A 17,024-nucleotide genomic window follows, 5' to 3' on the forward strand; every position below is an offset into this window, starting at 1 on the left:
ACAGAACAGAAATCTCTGAACAGCATGTGGGCAGTGTAGGCTAGGTTTATTGTTGTTGAATTAAATCATGAATTTATTTCTCGAATTATTTTTAACATGTATTTTTCTTTTCACTTCTGCCCTTGGCAGAGAAGTAAGCATAAAGAATGTTTTAAGTGTGCTTTTATTGAAGCGTGGTATATGGGAACGACCACAAATCCTGTGTGTGTAGTGGGAGTTTTGTTGAAAACACCCAGCTGGATCAAGGAGCAGAATGTACCGGGCAGCTCCTCAGGCCCCCTTCCTAGGCAGTACCCCCTTCCTCCCCAACAGGAGCCAGGGCCCTGTATTTGAACTTTATGGGAATGGTGCTCTTCGTGATGTGTTCTTTTGTCTCAGCTCTATGCACCATGCATTGTGTTTGTGAGATTCCTTCACATTGGGTACGGAGCAGAAGCTCTCAACAGCGTGCTCACTTCCCGCACTGGCCCCCGGGTCCCAGTGTTCCTGACATTTTGAGATCCTAAATTGGGCAGATGATCAGTTTTTAAGCGTGGCTGCCAGACGTCAGAGAAACCATAGCCTCGCGGCTCCATTTCAGCCTTTCCTGCAAATGGGAACCTATTTTCTTAACCTTCCTGCTTCCCGGCGTTGAGTCCTTGGCTGAGAAACAGGGTCAGCCAGGGCTGTTCACAGCAGCAGCAGTGACAAATGCTTTTTCCACAGTGAATTCTTGTCCTCAACAGAACTGGGCTGATAGCTTCAGCTCATAACTCACGTACATCACAGAGCAGAGAGGCAGGCCAGTGTGCAGTTCTCTGAGCCTCGTCACCAGACCTTGGGGACACAGGTCCTTGTGGACTCCTCGCTCACCTACCAGGCCACCCTCGAGGAAGAGACGTGAGGATAGCTCCTGGTACTCTGGCAGCATGGCTGTACACCGCCAAAGCCCAAACAACCTGGGGGGCTTTTTCTCTTAATCCTTGCTAATTGTGCTGGTTAAACCATTTCAATCCAAAGATCTGTTATCAGAAGGCCAAATTGCTATGTGCAAGCTTCCTGAAACAGAGAGTGGCGTTTATAACTATGTTTTGATAGCCTGCTATACTTTGAGCACCCCAGGGCAGCTCTCCTCCTGAAGTGTTAACAAAGCCAAGACTTCATAGAACAGCAGGTGACCACAAACATGAAATTGACTTTTCCTCAGGGATGCGTGGAAAATCCATTTGTCTTCCAGAACGTCAGTGATTACTAAAAATACCCTAGCCAGCTGAGTACTAGCTGTTTTTAGCCAGTGTAATATTGAATGTTTAGACTGTTCTCTTTCCCAAATATATTCCCTTTACATGTGTTTGGTGTATAGGTTATGTAGGTGTACCTTAACACATCTCTTCTCCTAAACAAAGTTATCCTAGTTGGTTGCTTTTTTAAAGCTTTGGGGGTTTTTTCCCTGCCTTTTTTTCTTTTTTTCTTTTTTAAGATTCTATTTATTCATGAGAGACCAACAGAGAGAGAGAGCAGAGACATAGGCAGAGGGAGAAGCAAGCTCCGTGCAGGGAGCCCGACACGGGACTCGATCCTGGGACCCCAGGATCATGCCCTGGGGCAAATGCAGGCACTAAGCTGCTGAGCCGCTTTTCATCAAAACCAGTCACTGTCATTTGTTACAAATGAGATTTAGTCTGTATGCTCTTAGAGCCCAAAAGTCTCCCATTTTTTCTTTTTTCATCCTTTTAATCTGTGTCTTGATATTGGAAGTGGTTTTCTGTTGACAGATGTACTTGGGTTTTGCCTTTTTGAAGCCCAATCTGACCATCTCTCCCTTTTAATTAAGATGTGTACACCATTCATATTTAATGTGATTATTGATCTGATTCTGTTTTGTTTTCTTTGTTGGTTTTTAGCTACAGTGCATATGTGTATGTAGCTTGAGGGTTAATAGAACTCACCTTCAATTTATTTCAGTTTACCTTCAAGTGAGATTATACTACCTCATGGATACGTAGAAGCACCTTACAGTAGAATCAATCCACTTGTGCCCCACCTCACTTTCCATGCTATTCTTACCAGACATTTTACTGCTGTATGCTATAAGCCTCACAATATGTTTTTATTTTTGCTTCAAATTGTTAGTTACCTTTTAAGGAGATTTAAGTGTCTTATATTCACCATCTTACAGTTACCATTTCTGGTTCTCTTAACTCCTCTGTGTAGACCCAGATTTCCATCTTCTTTCATTTTCCTTCTGCCTCAAACACTTCCTTGAAGAACTTGTAGTTCACATCTGTTGATCAATTCTTCAGCTTCTTTATAGGAAAAAAAAAAAGAACTTTTGAAAGGTTTTCATAGGGTATAAAATTCTAGGCTGACAAGTTTGTTTTTTTCTTGCTATACTTAAAAGATGCTGCCACCTGATTTTGGGTTACATTGTTTCTAACAAGAAACCTACTATCAGGATGCCTGGGGGGCTCAGTTGGTTGAGCATCTGACTCTTGATCTCAAAGTCATGAGTTCAAGCCTTGCGTTGGGCTCCATGCTCAGCACAGAGCGTACTTAAAAAAAGAAATCTACTGTCATTTTTATTTTGTTTCTCTGTTGTGTGATTGCTTTGAAGATTTTTTGTTTGTTTACTCATTGGTTTCAAGCAATGTAAGTAGAGTGTGCTTTAGTGTGATTTGTTTCTTGTATTTGGGGGTATTCGCTGAGCTTCTTGTCTACATTTATGAAGTTCTTGTCAATTTTTGGAAAGTTTTGGCCATTATTTCTTCAAACTTTTCAGGGACTCCAACTGCACAAATATTATTAACCTGCTTGAAAATTGTCCCACAGCTCACTGATGTTCTGTTCCAGGTTTTAATTTTTTTTTTCCTCTGTGTTTCAATTTGGATCATTTCTGTTGCTGCCTTAGAGTTCACTGATCTCTTTGTCTATAATGTCTGATCTGCCAGTAATCCCCTCCAGTGCATTTTTCATCTCAGACATTTTAATATTCATGTCTGGAACCTCAGTTTGAGTTTTTATAACTTCTGTGTGTCCATTTAACATACTCAGTGTTTTCTCTAGCTTCTTGAACATCTAGAATACAGTTGTAGTAGTTACAACAGAATCCTAGTTCCTGTTACCTTTGTTGTATCTGAGTCATTTTCATACGGATTTTTCTCTTCTAATGGGCTTTATTCCTGCTTTAACGTCTGGTAATTTTTTGTTGTAAACCAGACATTATGAGTTTTACCTTGTTTGGTGCTGGATATTTTTATATTCCTGTGAATGTTCTTGAGCTTGTTCTAGGACACCTTTGAGCTACTTAGAGATGGTTTGATCCTTCCAGTCTTGCTTTGAATCTCTGTGAGGTGGCACTACAGCAGTGTTTTGCCCCATAGCTGACTTTAAATCCTTCTGAGCAGTCTGCCCTCTCCCTATGAACTGTGAGGATTTTTCCCTGGCTGGTGAGGACAGGACCTACATCCAGGCAGGTACAAGCCTGGTGTTCCCCGTGTTCCCCTTGTTCCTCAGGCTCTGGTAGCTTCCTTATGCACTCTTGCCGAGTGGAACTCAGCTGAAGACTCTGGTGCTCTGATTGGAGCTCTTCTCTGGGCCTCTCCCTTGTGCACTTTGGCCACCTTGGCCTCCCAGTTGTGTGCTCTGTCTGCACAACTCTGCCTAGGTTTGCCCTCCCTGTATTTTAGCCTAGAAATCTCCAGGCTTCGAGCTGGGACAGTGAGAAGTTTCATTCTGTTTGTTTTTTCTCTCAGAGATTGTTGTCAATTGTTGCCTCGTGTCCAATGTCTTGAAAATCCTTGTTTCATTTCTAGTTTTTTAGTTGCTTCTGGTGGACAGGTAAATCAGGTTTCTGCCACTCTCGTGGCTGGAAGTGGAAAGCCTGGTTATTCTTTGTTATGATATAAACATTGAGACAGAGGAAGGAAACAGTATGTATGTGTCTGCATCACCATTGGTCACCCCTCAGGGGAGATGCTGGTGGAAGGTCCAAGGAGCTCTGCTACTCCTGAGGGAGAAGGAAACTTGATGGTTTTTTTTTTTTTTTTAATTTTTATTTATTTATGATAGTCACAGAGAGAGAGAGAGAGAGGCAGAGACACAGGCAGAGGGAGAAGCAGGCTCCATGCACCGGGAGCCCGACGTGGGATTCGATCCCGGGTCTCCAGGATCGCGCCCTGGGCCAAAGGCAGGCGCCAAACCGCTGCGCCACCCAGGGATCCCAAACTTGATGGTTTAAAGGAATTTCTATGCTTTTGGGCAGCCACGCATTTGGAGACAATTATATGCCTATGGAGCTGTTTGGATTACAGAGAAGTAGCTGATGATTACAATTTTTCTTTTTCTTATTTATTCTCAGGTTTTTTTTAATTGCCAAAGCTATCCTTTTAAGTCTAACTTTAAGGAAAAAGTGTTTGACCTTTTAAAAACATTATTGGTGGTATTTCTTGTATCAATAGTATATTCCAAGATTACACATTTGGGGTCGTCATGTCATTTGGTTTGTGTTTGGTTCCTAATTTAACCAGGTCACCAGGCAGTCTAAAGAACGTCTGTGTGGGTGATTATCATGACCAGACCTGCTGCTTAATCATTTTTAAACACAGTGACCTATCCTTGTTCTAAGGCTTTTCTTCACAGTTTTGTTTTTTTTAAGATTTTATTTATTTATTCACGAAAGACACAGAGAAAGAGAGAGGCAGAGACACGGGCAGAGGGAGAAGCAGGCTCCATGCAGAGAGCCCGATGTGGGACTTGATCCCGGGACTCCAGGATCACGCCTTGGGCCGAAGGCAGGCGCTAAACCACTGAGCCTCCCAGGGATCCCCTTTCACAGTTTTTATCACATAATTTGTGATGTGTTTATGTTGTAAAAGCATTTTATTTGCATTTACGTGTTTTTATTGTAAAAAGGCCTAGATCTTTATTAAAGAGGATTTAAAGTGTTCTGAATTTTGTTATTGGTAATCACATCCTTCAAGTTGTGGTCCGGTGAGTTCCCTTTTATATCTGGCCTTCTCTCTTGGTCATGTCATTTCCTGAAGTGGTTGTGAGTTTTCACAAGGCCTCACGGGTGACAGACGGACATCAGCGAGCAAGCTCTTTAGACTGTAACTTTTGCTCCAGCTTGGTAAGCCGCTCTTCTGTGACATTTTTGTTTGTTTGAAGAAAGAAGTAGGGTTGGATAATGGGTATAAGTTAATCCTTCATAAAATTGATGGGCCAGGGGCCCTGGGTGGTTCAGTGCCTTCAGCTCATCATGATCTCAGAGTTCTGGGATCAAGCCCCGCATTGGGCTCCTTCTCCTTTGCTTGTGCCCTCTCTCTCTCTCTCTCTCTCTCTCTCTCTCTCAAATAAATAAAATCTTTAAAAATAAGGAAATTGAAAGATCAGACAGGTTTGCACTGACTGAATTTTCTAGCCTCCCTGCCTCTTGTATTTTTAAGATTGATGTTTGTGGCTAGGAATCCAGATGCTGCGGGCTGAACAAGATAGAGACAGGGAGCTGCTTTTCTCTGCCAGCTTCCCAGTCGTGTTTCCCAGGCCTCCGGCATGCTGGGATCTTGTATCTCAGATCTGAATGGCACCTCCATTCTTCTCTGGCTTGTTGAATGCTTGTGCGAAGTAATGAAATAATCCTGATTGGGATCGACAAGCATTTTAGAAGCTGCAAGTATGGATTATTGCCATGCAAGAGAAGATATGCTTTTATCCAACCTAAGTGGAAGTTAAGGGGAGCTGGAGAGACTTCATTTCTTGTATCGCTCACTCATAGCTGATGTTGGCAAAATGCAAAAGGAAATTTAATTCTACATGTTACACAAGCATCGTGATCATCCCGTGTGTGTGTGTGTGTGTGTGTGTGTGTGTGTGTGTTAAATGCTGTATTTTACTTTCATAGAATTTGTGGTGGATTGTCGAAAATTTTTGGATTCCAATTCTCTGGGCCTAACTGTCGCAGCCCTCAGCAGCTATGACCCCCAGATGCGAGCTGCAGCCTACTACGTCCTCGCAGCCTACTACTCGCACCTAGAGGGGGCACGGTTCCGAGAGCAGTCCCAGGTGAGTGGGGCTGAGGGTCCTGGGCAGACCTCAGAGAGCTGGCTTTCCACTAGGTCTGGTAGAAGGATTTCTGGGGAAAACATAGGCGTGTTGGCAGGAGACTTCTGATAAAGAGCCAGGTCCGTTCACTTTTAGGGATTAATGCTGGAGATTGCTTCTAGTTCTCAACCTTTGGGGAGATTGAGAAAGCTCTCCCCTTTCAAATACTTCTTGGCTGTAGGTGGGCAAAGCAGTTCAGTTTCTCTGGTCTGAACTCCGTGGTTAAGGCAGCTGTTATCCAGAACACACAGAGCCCCAGAAGTCCATGCTCCAAGGTGGCAGGGAAGGGGAACAGACTGGATTGTCGAGACGTGGGGCCAGGGGTTCTCTATGCCCTTGTGCACATGCCTGGTTCTCAAGGAAAAGCAGAAGTGTTTCTGAGATGGCAGTGAGCAGGGGCATTGCCATCATGAGCATCATCTTCAGTGGCCTCTGGGATGTGAAGAGTAGGCAACCCAGCAAAACTATAGTGGAAGCAGCGTAAGACAAGGCTGGTCACAGTTCTGAAAATTCTTGTCCTTTTTTTTTTTGTTTCCTTCTTTTTTCTTGGCTTTAAGCTACTTTACCTGTTGGATGTAGTCCGGAATGGGATCCGAACGCAGAACATGAGACTCACCTTCACCTTGACTCTCTTCATTGCCAAGGCAGCCCAGCAGATTTTGAAACCAGGTACCACTGGTCCATTTGTCAGTGTTAATCCTGCAGGCGTTATCCATCACACGTGTGAGAAAGGACCTGTCTGGGTCATCCCATGCATGTAACAGTGAGCCACATGGATGTCCACAGAAGTGGCCAGGGAACAAAGCATGACTGTGAGGAAGCTCTGTATGGGCCCCTGTGAGTGAAATCAGAAAAAAAAAAAAAAAGAAAAAAAAACAGTGAGAAAGCCCAGTGTAGACCAGTGTATACAAGATAGGCACGGAGTACGTATTTGCATTTGCTGATAGATGTGTAAACCTGAGGTACACGCATATCACAGCACTTGGGTTGGGGGGGATGTGGATCTTGCACAGGAGGGCGCCTAACATGGGAAGTCTGTCCATCAGCAGCTGCGGATCCGTACTTGGAAGTAAGAGTCTGTGTGGCTTGTGGGTCCTTAGCCAGAAGGTATCTGGTCCATGTGTCACTGCGTAGGTGCTGGCTAGGGCCCGAGAACCAGCTCCTTCTGTGACTCACCCCAAACTACCACTGCTGAGGTGGCATGAATACACATGTTGGCACCATTACAGGCCATGGGTTCTTAGAGTCTTCACATGGTCACATTCAGTGAGGCAGTGTCCACCCATCTGAGGCCCCCCCAGATCAGATAGCGTGTCCAAGGCCCCACAGTTCATCTCCAGCCAGGTTGCAATTAGAATTCAGATCTGGTATCCACCAATTCCTGTATAGTTTTTATGATTTTTCTTCCCCTTAGAAATTATAGGAGGGAAGACAGTCATTTGTAGACTCTAAAGAAAAAAAGACACTTTTTAAGAAAATGTCTTAGCAGAGGCTTCGGTGACTGAGCCAGCCTCTGCTGCCTCAGACCTCATGTCAGGGTCAGGGGCCTGGGCAGCAGTGGTCATGGGGTGGCCTCCGAGGATCCCTGCAGTCTGTACAGGATGGAAGCGGTGATCCATCCCAGAGTGGGAAGCAACACAGAGTGGAGGAGGTGTCTGTCCACATTGGTGTCATTGCGTTCCAGAGCAAAGTGACCCTGTGGGTGTGTGAGCCTCCTGTGCTGTGACAGTGCCCTTCAGTGAGAGGCTGATGAGGGTGGGTGTCAGCCCCCAGCTCTCCGTGTGACCTGATCGAGTCTCCCTCTGCATACCTGCTGATCGGGACTTAGTAGGAGGCTGCTGTTGGGGGGGGTGGGCAACATCTCATAGTGGTTTCCGAACCGGGGGAGAAAGCCTGTATGCGGCATAGAGTAGGGCAGTCTTACTGCAGTCTGATTCTCGAGAACTGAGGATCTGGATAAGGATACAAAAGCTCCACAGCGCAGAGATTTATGCCTGACCCCCTTAACCCCTGCTCCCCACCTCCAACAGAGCATGGGGGTGGCGCATGGTGCCTGCGGTAAGCCACTGTCTGCCTTTGTTCTCAGAGGAGCACATGTACTTGAAGATCAACAAGTTCCTGCTGTCACATGAGTACTTAAATATGAACAAAGTGCCTGGCTTCTACCAATTCTTCTACAGCTCGGACTTTGAGGTAATGCTTCTGAAGTCCCTGAGATCCCCAAAAGACTCCTCCATTGGATTATTAGCCCCTGCTGTCATTCTGACATGTTCCCCCAGGTACTGTTGACGGTACAGCAGCATAATTGTTGGAACAAGGTCAGGAAGGGGAAAGATCACGTAGGCTCTCTTACAGAAATGCTTTTCATTCCATGTATTCGTTTTTAGGTGGCTTCTCACACCTTAAAAACTCTACTTCAGAGGCCTAAGTTTTATGGCATTCTCGTTAATATTTTCTTGGTGGATGCCTGGGTTAAGTATTAAACATGCTTTTGTAGGACACATGTGTGAGTCAACACAATGCAGAGTTTAAACTTGACTTGCTCCTTTACTTCTGACCTGAAGAAACTGAATCAAATATCAAGTTTTTTTTTTTGTTTTAAGATTTTATTTATTTGAGAGAGGAGAGAGAGAGAGCACAAGTGGAGAGGAGGGACAGGAGAGAGACTCTGTGCTGAGCAGGGAGCCTGACGCAGGGCTAATTCCAGGACCCTGAGATCATGACCTGAGCCAGAGGCAGACGCTTCACCAACTGAGCCACCCAGGTGCCCCCACTATTGAGGACTTTAGATGACATACTCAGAAATGGAAATTTTTTTGCTGCCGTGTTGCCACCACTTGGAAAGAGTGGGGTTGAAGAGCCGTCAGTTAAAAGGGCTTTAACTTATTAACAGTAGTCTCTGTTTGCCTGGCTCATAGCAAAAGACAGAACGGGAATGGGTGTTCGGGATCCTACGGCAGGGGATGCGGGACAAGCACTGCTACAATCTCTATGCCAGACGAGGAATCTTCCACATCATCCTTTCCTTCTTCAGCAGCCCTCTGTGTGACGAGGAGGCACAGGTAGGCAGGTCCCACAATCTGTTTGAAAATAAAAAGTCTGTACTTTTTTTGGGGGGGGGGGGTGTTTATTTATTTGGTGGTTTGGGGGTGGGGAGAGAGAAAGAATGAGCAGGGGAGGAGCAGAGAGAGAGAGAGAGAGAGAGAGACAGTCTCAAGCAGACTCTGCTCAAGGTGGAGCCCGATGCAGGACTCAGTCTCATGACCTTGAGATCATGACCTGAACAAAACCAGGAGTCAGGCACTGAGCCACCCAGTGCGCCCCATTTTCCCTGAAGGTTTTCTTTGGAAGTCACACCCAGGTGAGTTCTCATCCCAGCCAGGACATGACCAACCTACTGATTTGCCATTAAACTGACTTTGACGAGGGAAAGTGAGATCCCATGAGTGCCTTTCATATTGCCGTGTGGGGCTGGCACCCACCACCGTCTGTCCTCTGGTGAAATGCTGCTTGTCATGGCCTCTTGGCTATGTCCTGGCCTGAGAGTAAGGCCTGTGCAGAGGGAGGAACTGACCGAAAGTCGTGAGCCTTGGAGCTGGCTTACAAAGTCTAGGGACAAACAACCTCCTTAAATGACTAAGTGCTTTCACTGAGACAGTTTTGAGCCACCAGAATGTCACTAAATGAACAGAAGCTGTAGATTCTGAAAACTCAGCTAAGAAACTAGCATCAGGAGTTAAAACCAACTGTGTCAGAGCCAACAACAGAATCTCCTTGACCAACAGCTCGTGTGAGAGTGTGCTCAATGCCATGGGTGGTTGGAAAGAGTCACTGGGCAAAGCCTTTGGTATTTGAACTAATTGCTCGCCCCATCAGCTTTTGCATCTGGTGATATATAAAATGTGGGTAAATGAGAGCAAGTCAGGAGTAAAATACTCACTGGAATAAACGGAATTTGGATATGGTAGTTTTTATGTTTTATGACATGTGAGAATTCTGAAACACCCAATTAACCATTTAGGGGGCAGTCCCATTTTTTTTATGTCTTCCTTTCCAGATGCTAAAACTAAAACTCAAGGTACTTTTGCTGCCTCAGTTGCCCAGTTTCCCCATGAGGGCAAAATGAGCTGCTAGCTTTTTGGGCGCAGCAGGACTCCACGTTCTCTCCCAGCCTCCTATCTGGACCACGTGGTTTCTGAGCTGCAACTTCGTGCCCGTGGGTTGGTTTCCTTACGATGGACCAGCAGGAGTGGGCACCCCCAGGGCCTGGCAATTGCTGTGAAGGCCCGTGTTCTCTGGCCGGCACGGCCACCCCTCTTCCAGACTTAGCAAAGCAAGCTCCGTGTGCAGCCGCCCCCTGGAAGCATAACATACCATCATGTTGTTCAACTTGTTCATTTGCTCGAGGAAATTTGATTTTCATACCGAGAGGTAACTCTTCATTTTGGGTTTTCAGAATTGGATCCTGGAAATTCTGCAGAATGCTGCCCGGGACGCCCAGTGTGCGTATGAGATCCTACGGGACTATAGCCTTTTAACGTGGATCTTACACATCCTTGAGAGCAAGTAAGTACCTTGTGTGTGTGAGAGGTGTGTTGGATGGGAAGAGAGTTGGGTAGAGACCATGGTGTCTACTGCTGGCTTTAGGGGTGACTGGAAATGTGCAGGAGAACCCATACTCTCCGCTTGGGATTTCAGCTGGTCGTCCAGCTAGAAGGCGGACTCTGAAGCTGCATTTGTGTGGCAGGCTCCCTGTTTTGACTTCGATGCTGGGCCTTGGGGGCTGCGGTGGGGGTGAGCGGATGGAATTGCTGGGAGAGGGGCCAGCCTGCCACCCACCGCCAGGTGCTGCCCATGGGCATAGTGTGGCCCATGCTCCCACCCACCCCTGCTCCAGCCGAGGTCACCGAAGGGAGAGGATGGGGCGCTGAGCGTTCTGCACTTGGTTTCAGGTTTCTGGAGACCCAGCTGCTGTCCAACATAATCTCCCTGCTGCACACACTCTGGATGACCAACCTGGGAGACAAGGGAGTGGACTTGGAAGGCCAGCCTTCCTGCAGGCTGGGGTCCCAGGAGCCCCCGAAGCTGCTCGCCCTGCACGTGGTCAACGAGTTCCTTTATGTCCTCATTGTGCTCATGAAGCACCTGAGGTAAGCCCCGGCCCCGCTGGGCATGGGTCACTTGTGGGCATCGCCTCTCAGCAGTCCCCTTGGTCACGGCTCCACAGCCGCTGCTGGTTGCAGGTAGCATCAGAAAACCTATTTTATCTGCTGCTGCTTTTCTGCTTCAACTTTAGGGCGCTCCTTCCAAGACCCTGAGAACTCGATATTATAGAAACCTAAACATGTCCTACTGGGTCATCTTTAGTAGGCAGATGACTTGATGGTTTGATTCAAGCACTCGAAGTGATGTTCTGTAGAAAGAACATATTTTCCATGACCTTAAACCTAAGAAAGTCAGGGTGTCCTGAGACTTGCCTTCACGAGCCCACACAGACTCATGTACCCGAGAATCTTCTAGAACATTTCAGTATTTTCATCCGGCCCCTTGGAATAATGCTCTTCACTTCCTCAGAGAGCTAAATCCTCCTCAGATTGTACTGTCGTAGAGAAAATAGAGCCTGTGCACTCATGGAGTTCTGACTTGGGAACAGAAGTATGCTGATCAGAACCAGAAGATTGATCTCAAATGGATTATAATCTCAGAGTGAGAGCTTTCTTGATAAAGCACAGGGCATTTGGCCTTTCGTCTTTATGAATTAAATTGTTAAATCAGTGCCAATAGACCCATTTTTTTATTCCAGGGTTGTCAAAAGACACATTTGGTGTTTGAGAACTGATTGCTATTTGAAATAATGTTAAAATTGTGTGCAGCAGATGGTAGTGAATTTTAAATTCCCTCGAGTTCAGAGTGGATTTCCTGCAGTGCCCATAAGCAGGTTGGCCTCGGGTGGGGCTGAGTCTGAGCTGCCTTGAGGCGCAGCGGGGTCAGCAGTCCTGCAGTGTTTGGTTAGGTGCCTGGTGCCCAGACCCTCACACTCTTCCGGGTCGCCAGGGTTTCCAAGAAATCTCTGTGCCTCTGGCATGAAGGTGAGACTCGGGTCCCCCCGGGTGCACCTGGCGTTTCCTGTTCTTTGTGCTGGGTCCTCCACTTCCACATCTCTTTGAAGGTACATTCAAGTAGTGGGTGGACCGCTGGCGCCCTTGGGCCTGTGGCACCACCCAGCCACCGCGGTCCTGGGCTACGAGACGAGGCCGCAGCTTTTGCTCAGTCTGTGACATTGGCTCCCCATAGGCCGACCTTGGCCTCCGCCCAGCTGACCCACTTCTTCGGGGCACTCGAGTCTGTGCTCAGGTACCGGGCCACCGTCATGCAGGCCTTCAGCGACATGAACCGCTTCACCATGAACGAGACAGTGCTGTCCACCAAAGATGTCCTTGTCCTCCTGCACAAATGGAGCCTCCTCGAGAGAGACATGAAGCTCCAGGAGGACCTGAGAGCAGCCATTGAGAAATACCAAGTCAAGGAGTTACTGAGTGAGTGTCAGGCCCCGGCTGTCTGGCTTTCCCCACAGTGCAGCCGGCACTGTCCCTCTCTGAGCAGCATAGTCATAGCCAACAAGGCTTAGGAACAGGGTGCGTCCTCCCTCCTTGGGGAACCCTGGCTTTGAGTCCCAGCTCTGGCACTGTCGGCGCTCACTCTGAGCGATAGCGGGTGGTTCTGGTTGTGCTGAGGATCGGATGGGTTCGTCATAAGAGTAGTGGTGACCATCACAGTCCTGTGGGAGCCAAGCAGGGGCAGCACTTGGGACCTGTAAGCTGCCCCTCCTCTGCCTTTCCCTCCTCCCCCCTGTATTACCTGCCTGCCTGCCTCCTGCATCAGTGTGGGGAAGACAGGCATCAGTCTCACTGCCTTCCTCTCTCTGTGTGTAACAGAGATGCTCAAGGATAGGAACAAGCCTATCGTGCCAACCCGAGCCAAAGGCCCACGGGGCCGGAAAAGGAGGCCTGGGGAGGCAGAGGAGACTGCTGACCCTGAGCAACAGGCGTCTACCTTGGAGATATGCAGGGGCCTCCTGAGATCCATACTGACCCACTGGGGGCCAGCATTCCCCAGCCCTGCACGGACCCAGGAGCCTGTGGACCAGGCCACCCCCAAGAGCGATACGCCAGGCCTCGCGTATGCCACCGCTCCCCTGGTGGTCAGGTGGGTGCTGTGGTCAGTGGCTGAGCACCCACTGAGCAGGGTGGAGACTTCAGGACTCCTCCGCTGGCTCAAGAGCCACATTTTGCCCCAGCCAGTGGTCGTGGCTGACCTTCTCAGGGACAGCGCCGTGAGGAGTAACATATTCAAGCTGTACAGCCGGTTCTGTAGTGCCGAGGAGCTGGTGGGGCCCACGCAGAGTGTTGCCTGCCTGTTCAACACGGTCATGCTGCAGTTGGTGGCGGCCCAGGACCCCGAGCAGAGCCCCTTCCACCCGGTGATGGAGAGCCTCTGCCTCTCATGTCTGCAGGAGGAGGATGAAGCCACTCGAGGTGAGGCCAGGTCTTTGGTCCAAGGCTGAAGGGATGCATGAATGGGTGCGGGCTGGGGAGCAACCCCCAGTTCTTAGAACCCATCAGGTACTTTCGATGAAGTATTTGTGTGGCCCAGCCAGAGTTCTTAGGATCACAGATAGTTTGCCATCAGGCCCTGGACGTGAAGGGAGAAGAGGCCTTTGCCTTTGCTCTCAGGTCAGAGCCCAGTGACAACAGTATTTACAGTGGAAAGAGGTGCCCAGAACCAGTGCAGAGTGGCGGCTTTCCTGCCTTTCAGCTGTTACTCAAGGGAAGAATTACCTGTCACAGCCTGTTCAGACATACACATGGCTGCAGACGTGTGTGTATGTGTAGACTTGTACGTATATGCCCACAGTTTATGTGCTCAGCATTTAGCCGGTGCTTAGTAAAGGCTTAAATGCAGCAAAGAATGAATGACCGAAGACCAAAGGCTTTAAAAGACTGTAAGGAAGAAGACGGAGGCTGTGACCACGTGTGTGTGGCCGCCTCCATCTGAGAAGATTGTTCCTTTCACCAGGGATGGGAGGGGACAGGGAAGGCGGGTAGGCCAGAGTCTGCGCAGATGAACTCCCCTGGGGAGCGACCTCTTCTTTCATCTGGATGCTGCTGGGGAGTTGAGTCTGGGCCCAGGAAACCCTTTTTCCTCACCTATTCCGTTGAGGAAATGAACTGAGCCTTGGAACCTTTTCTCAAACCTCGATTCTGGTTCTCTGCACAAGTGGTCAGAACCAGGAAGAAAGTTGGCTTGTAGTAACTTTTTTTTACATTCCACACATGATCAAATTAAAAGGTAATTTTTTTAATTTAATTTTTAACTTCTTAAAAAAGATTTTACCTATTTTACACACACACACAGAGGGAGAGGGAGCACAAGCAGGGAGAGTGGGAGAGCCCCTGATGCAGGGCTTGATCCCAGGACCCCAGGATCACGACCTGAGCCGAAGGCAGACACTCAACCACTGAGCCCCCCAGCTGCACCTAAAAAGATAAACTTTAAAGTAACAAAGATTAACCCCAAAGTGAAGCAAAGGCACGGGTCTTAAGTTTGTCTTAAACAAACGCTCACCTCACCTCCTGATAAAGCCCCTGGGTCCCATGCGTGTGTGTGGGGTGGGGGTTGGGGGATGACTGACTTTCCAGCGGAGTAGGTTTGCATTCTCATGATCTTGTCCGCCTCTTCCTCAGCTGCTGCAGCATTCCTGGTGTCTCTCTACATTAAGGACATCTGGCTGGGGGCTCAGCGGCCAGACACCCTCTTAAGTCATGTCCAAATGATCTGTGACGCCGCAGAGGACACGCCAGGTGGTGATGAGGAGGCCATCCTCATCCTCTGCAAGGACATCGCCGCCTCAGTCCCCGATGCTTGACGCCCTGCCACCTGACACCTCCTGGCACCAGGTTCTAGAAGTTTCATTGAGTCAGGATTTCCAAGCAAGGCTTATATAATGACAAGTTCTGTCCATATTAACTCAGTTTCCTGACAAGTGAAGCTGACTTATTTAAGTCACCAATAAGTATTAAGCTCAAGGGACTGTGCATACAACGTGGTCAAAGCTGTGATGGGCATGGGTCCATCTGGGCCTCAAGCCTGTTCGGTGTTCCAAAAGGTAAGACCCTTCCTCTCGGCTTTGTTGCTCTTGAAAGAAAAGACCTCAAATTGAAGTAACATTTCTGAGCACCTAAGGAATTTGTAGATATTTAAGCTAAAATGTCCAAGAATATGATATGTCAGATAAAAGAGTGTGAAATGTTTCAGCTTTTCTTTCCATGAGAAGTCTTGCAAAGCTTTGTATAACTTTTTGAGTGAATGAGCTCCTGCCCGTAATTATTTTAGTAAGTAAAAGGGTGTTATGTAGATCCTTAGAGTATAAAATTGATTTGACCTCTGCTTTGGGAGGAGAGCCTGTATTTTTTTTAAACTGTCTCAAAAGAGGGATTTGGGATTTTATAACTTGTTAATAAATGTCTATTTTTGTTAGGCTTTTGTGTTTTTCTTGATTGATATTAATAGGTCATTTTGTTTCACAGAAACCTTTGTTTTAGAGGTCAAGATTTGGCTTTTCAGGTTCCTGTATTAATTGGAGCAGCAGCTGACAAACCTCAGGAGAGCTCTGGCCTGGGGACTTAGAGCTCCGAGTGCCCACTCCCCTCCTGAGCAGCTTGGCCGCCAGGGGCTGGTCACAGGTCACAGGTCAGCACAATAGTGTTCCCTGTCCATCGGCTCAGCTCAAGCATTTACACTTTCATATTCCTCCAATCTTCCTTAGGCTCATTTCTAGTTGTTTCTCACGATTTAGGATTTTTTTTTTTTTAATTGATGAGAGACAGAGAGGCAGAGACATACGCAAAGGGAGAAGTAGGCTCCCTGCAGGGAGTCCAATGAGGGACTCAATCCCAGGACCCCAGGATCATGACCTGAGCAAAGGCAGATGCTCAACCACTGAGCCATCCAGGCGTTCCAACAATTTAGGATTTTTAACCAGGTTACGAGTAATGCTTCTCTGCCTCCAGTCCCCTCACCACATATGGGCTCATTATCTAGAAAACAGGGAGCAGCTGCCTCGTCTCCCCATCTTCCCCCAAACACCCACAACCATGTTTTTGGAGACCATCCCTAAGTCAGAATCCTGTGTTTAGATTCAAGTAAGAAGGGCTGCATGCTCTTTCTCACTCCCCACAGCCCCCCCACACCCCCCATTCCCCCACTGCAGTGTCTCCAGAGCTCATCAGTCTTCCCTCCCTCATCTCCCCTCTAACCCACAGCCCCGAGTCAGGTGAGGCCAAGCGGACCTTCCTCTGGAGAAACTGTCAGTCTGCCTTGGGGCGGGGGTGGGGTGGTTCTGTGGGCTCTGTACTTCGGTGCTGTCTCTGCTGGAGCCAGACCGTTGAGCACTAGAGGACTGATCCTTCGGAGAGCTCAGACCAGAGGTCCCATAACGTCACCCAGACGGGACCCATCCTAGCAGCTCAAAGAGGTCCCGCAACAACATTCTGATGCAGACCCTCTCCTCTTGGAATCTGTCTTTTAGAGGCTTTGAGGAGGTTGGGAGTGTAACTTGGGTCCCTTGACCACGGTCAACTAGCCTGGCAGGGCCTGTACTGCTGTCAGTGGGGGATGGGTAGGAACTTCACAGCCCTCCCTGGGTGTCCTAAAGACTGTTCAGATCCACCTAGAACTCAAGGGTTGACAAATATTACAGCAAGATGGGGCTCCTGGGTGGCTCAGTTGGTTAAGCATCAGACTGTTGGTTTCAGCTCCAGTCATGATCTCAGGATCCTGGGTTGGAGCCCCATGTTGGGCTCCCTGCTCAGCAGGGCATCTGCCTGTCTCCCTCTCTCTGCCCTTCCCCTGGCACGCACACATGCACACACACATGCATGTGCTCT

At 48.1% G+C, this 17,024-nt stretch overlaps 1 protein-coding gene across 2 annotated transcripts in view; it reads left to right on the top strand.

Annotated features, from left to right (window-relative positions):
- The window catches only part of URB1 (URB1 ribosome biogenesis homolog), a 70,396-nt gene extending 54,780 nt beyond the window's left edge, over positions 1-15,616 (top strand). For both annotated transcript variants that reach the window (XM_041735093.1, XM_041735094.1), the window contains exons 31-39: positions 5,879-6,039; positions 6,636-6,747; positions 8,165-8,271; positions 8,997-9,140; positions 10,535-10,644; positions 11,031-11,228; positions 12,373-12,614; positions 13,014-13,613; positions 14,823-15,616. In XM_041735093.1, coding sequence (XP_041591027.1) covers positions 5,879-6,039; positions 6,636-6,747; positions 8,165-8,271; positions 8,997-9,140; positions 10,535-10,644; positions 11,031-11,228; positions 12,373-12,614; positions 13,014-13,613; positions 14,823-15,004 — 1,856 coding nt within the window. In that variant the 3' untranslated portion in view covers positions 15,005-15,616. The remainder of the gene's footprint in view (positions 1-5,878; positions 6,040-6,635; positions 6,748-8,164; positions 8,272-8,996; positions 9,141-10,534; positions 10,645-11,030; positions 11,229-12,372; positions 12,615-13,013; positions 13,614-14,822) is intronic.
- Positions 15,617-17,024: the final 1,408 nt, after the last annotated feature.

Source organism: Vulpes lagopus, chromosome 20 (assembly GCF_018345385.1).
Source record: "Vulpes lagopus strain Blue_001 chromosome 20, ASM1834538v1, whole genome shotgun sequence".
Lineage (NCBI taxonomy): Eukaryota > Metazoa > Chordata > Mammalia > Carnivora > Canidae > Vulpes > Vulpes lagopus.